We start from the raw sequence: 3,489 nt of genomic DNA on the forward strand, positions 1-3,489 counted from the left end.
ACACTCGACGAGACAGCTCCCAGAACCTGCGCCAACTCCACAGGCCTGACATCCGAATCCCCACTGCAACAGTCCGTACTGTCGCCACAACACCACTTGGTGCTGTTCTTCGTTCCATCGCATGGCGTGATTTTGGCTGTGAGCTCTTCGTCGCCAGTCGAGCACACGTTCGCGCATTTCGTTGCTTCGTCTTCTTGCCCATTTTCTGTACAATAGTCGACGAACTGTCACATGTTAGACACCTTCAGTACCATACAGAGAAGAGTCTAAGCCTACCCAAGTCGTTATCCGTTGTCCCCCATTACTCGTTATCCTGTTCATGCACAGTCCGTTCGGTAGGCATTCATCCTGTGTGTAACCTACCGAGATATTGCCATACGGCGGGTTTGAGCGTGCAAGTGCGCAACATGTGGTGACCGGTCCATTCTCAGCAAGACAAGGCTGGTAGATATTCCATGCCGGGTCGTTTGGCAAGAGAGTACCATTTGCAAAACGGCATTTGCCCTGTGCGGCTGCTAAAGCAACGAGCGGTGCGATCGACAAGTAGCGGTAGGCACGCATGGTGGTTGACAGGGCCCTGTTTCAGAGGAATTGCACAAAAACCGCCTGCAAAGAACACGACCGGCAGCCAAATAGCAGGAAATAAGTGAGAAAATGAGCGCGCAGCAGAAATCCAGTGCACTGGAGGCATTGAGAGTTAGATGATCGCGCTGCACAAGCACAACCTTAGCCGCGGTACCTGGGGGCCAAAGCAGGCCTTCAACCTCAACGGTGTGCCTGAATGCGTTCATTGGTCAGCGCGCACTCTAGCATTCAGCCACCATGCTTCCGGTACGAAGGAGACTTTAGTCTGTCAGACGGCAGGCTCCGTCTGCTGGGCCGTTACAGGGACCGTGCACGCGAAAACCACCTGCGGCAACCACCAAAATGAGGCTATAGAGCCACATACAATAGCTATTATTGCGAGATTTTTTGTTGCAACAGTCTAATAAGTACTACGGTGCTTGTGCTGTTGCCATTTCTTATTTGGGCGTGTGGTGCGGCCACTGCGGGTGGTAACTGGTGGAGGTGCTGGGGAAGGTGACCCCTCAACTACAACCTAAGTAGCACCACGCACACGCTTTTTTTAGCTGCTGGCTCTGTGGGCAGCTTCTGTGAGGCTTTGCGCTTGCCTGTTTGGGATAGCTGTATAGATTTAACTGCGTTGCGCTCTTGTTTCTTTTGTTCTTTCTTAGCCTTTTTAGCAGCCTTACTCTTGGCTCTCTCTTCCTTCTCCTTTGCTTGACGCTTACGCTTCTGCTCCTTCTCCTGCTTATCTTGAACCTTCTTCTCAGCTTGCTTAGTCTTTCTGCAAAGCTTTGCAGCAGTCTTCTCTGCCTAGGCGCAAGTATTAAGACGCAGTTGTTGCTAGGCTTTGTAACAACGCTCTACGAACAGTGACCCGATACCACTAGGATACGGTTCCAGCGACTCATGACCATGGCCCTTGTCGCATGGCATAAGCTTGCACTAAACTGCTACTAAACCCTTATATATAAGGAGCAAGGAACTGTAGCATTATAAAGTAGTTTTCTATATCCTTTTGTATAAGACCTATAGGTGTAGAGAATATATCCTAGTGTTCTTATCATCCTAGCACTCCTATATGCTGTAACAACGCTCTACGAACAGTGACCCGATACCACTAGGATACGGTTCTAGCGACTCATGACCATGGCCCTTGTCGCATGGCATGAGCTCACACCAAACTGCCACCAAACCCTCATATATAAGGAGCAAGGAACTGTAGCATTGTAGAGTAGTTTTTCTGTATCCTTTCGTACAAGACCTATAGGTGTAGAGAATATATCCTGGTGTTCTTATTATCCCAGCACTCCCATATGCCTCGTAGCGGATTCACACCTATTCCGGATATCTCTCTTCTTGCCTGCGTCGTTACATTATACAGAAAAACTCGTCCCAGCCGGTGACGGCCTCTAAATAATATCGCAACTTGTTTGTTTCAGATTACGCCCAAGAACCTAGTGGAATCAGAGTTGATTCACTACACACCGTTACATCTAGCATTCAGCTACAGTCAGGATACCGGAGATCTCCTGACGACCGAAGCCTTTGGGTTTGGAACTTCTGAGACGATCACGTCCAGATTACTTCGGAAAAGACGCGTCAGATAGCGCCAAGGTAGAGACTAGGAGACTACCAACAACCCACCTGAATCGGAGATAATACCGATGTCAGGCAGCAACACCCCTGGTTCCAAGGAACCCACAAGAAGATCAGCCCGAGTTCAGAGCGCAGCAAATAAGGCCTCTGAACTACCCCCTGATCGAACCTCAGCAGCAAAGAATGCGGCTGAAAGTGATCAAGAAGCGGATTCGGACTCAGATGAGATGGACCTAGCAAAAGTAGTCGCAAGACTTCGTGCTGAAATCTCCCAACTGAGGGCTTCCCAACAACTATCAGACAACCCGCTACCAACCACCGAATCAATCCCGACAATGTCTCGACAGCCATCACGGTTCCAGTCTGAGACACCCCTAGACTACGACATTAGGCGGAAACTTTCCGAACGTACCCCAAAGATTGATGATCTTGACGATGGAACCAGTCCAACCTTCAAACAATGGCAGGCCTCTATACAAGACAGATTGGAAATTAACGCGGATCACTATCGGAGCGAGCGCGCTCGAATGGCCTTAGTATGGGGACACACGACAGGCCTAGCCAAAGAATATCTAGAGCCTCAGTATCTGGCCGACAGTCCTTCGGAGTCATTTCGGGACGCTGAAGAGATGATCGCCCTTCTTAAGTCCTATTTCATCACGGGAAATGAGAAGGCTGAGAGTAGAGCCGTATTTGACCGGCTTACTATGGACAAGAACGAATCATTCCCTGCGTTCAAAGCTCGCTTTCTCAGTGCAGCTATACGTGGACAAGTACCCAGAACGGAGTGGTTCCACTACCTGTGGACTAAGGTTACCTTGGGACTTCGTGTGCCCAACCTAGGTTTCAAGAGGCAGTGGAACGATTCGTTCGAACTCATGGTAGAGCACTTAACTGCGTTCGATATGGAGCGGAGCAACCAACCTGACCCTACAGGAATATTTGGACGTTCCGGTGCCCCTCCGACGCAGAACCGAAATCGTTTTGCTTCAGACACTGCCAAAAAGGTCACACCTTCTAGAGATCACAATGCTTCGTCATCGTATCAACGTCAGCCAAGCAGAGCACCATCCGTACCCGCTCCGAGGGCCTTCTCCAAGACCCCTGGACCTGTCAAGGAATCCACACCAACACCAACACCTAGTAACTGCTATAACTGCGGTAAGCCAGGACACTACGCCAATGACTGCCTAGTCCCACGCGTACGCAAGATTGAGTTGGCTAGTGATGAGGACCTTGTGGACGCCTCCGAAACACATGACTACAACACCGACAACCACGATCGGACGGGAAACGAAGAAGCCTGGGAGGAGTCCCCTTCCCAGG

General features: G+C 50.2%; 1 protein-coding gene across 1 annotated transcript; it reads right to left on the reverse strand.

The window, feature by feature from the left end:
- Positions 1 to 225: 225 nt before the first annotated feature.
- Positions 226 to 733, reverse strand: M421DRAFT_335963 (uncharacterized protein). The gene has a single exon (XM_033589419.1). It carries the CDS (start codon positions 559 to 561, stop codon positions 235 to 237), a length of 327 nt encoding a protein of 108 aa, XP_033443241.1. The 5' UTR covers positions 562 to 733; the 3' UTR covers positions 226 to 234.
- Positions 734 to 3,489: the final 2,756 nt, after the last annotated feature.

This window comes from Didymella exigua (genome assembly GCF_010094145.1).
Source record: "Didymella exigua CBS 183.55 unplaced genomic scaffold M421scaffold_57, whole genome shotgun sequence".
Classification (NCBI taxonomy): domain Eukaryota; kingdom Fungi; phylum Ascomycota; class Dothideomycetes; order Pleosporales; family Didymellaceae; genus Didymella; species Didymella exigua.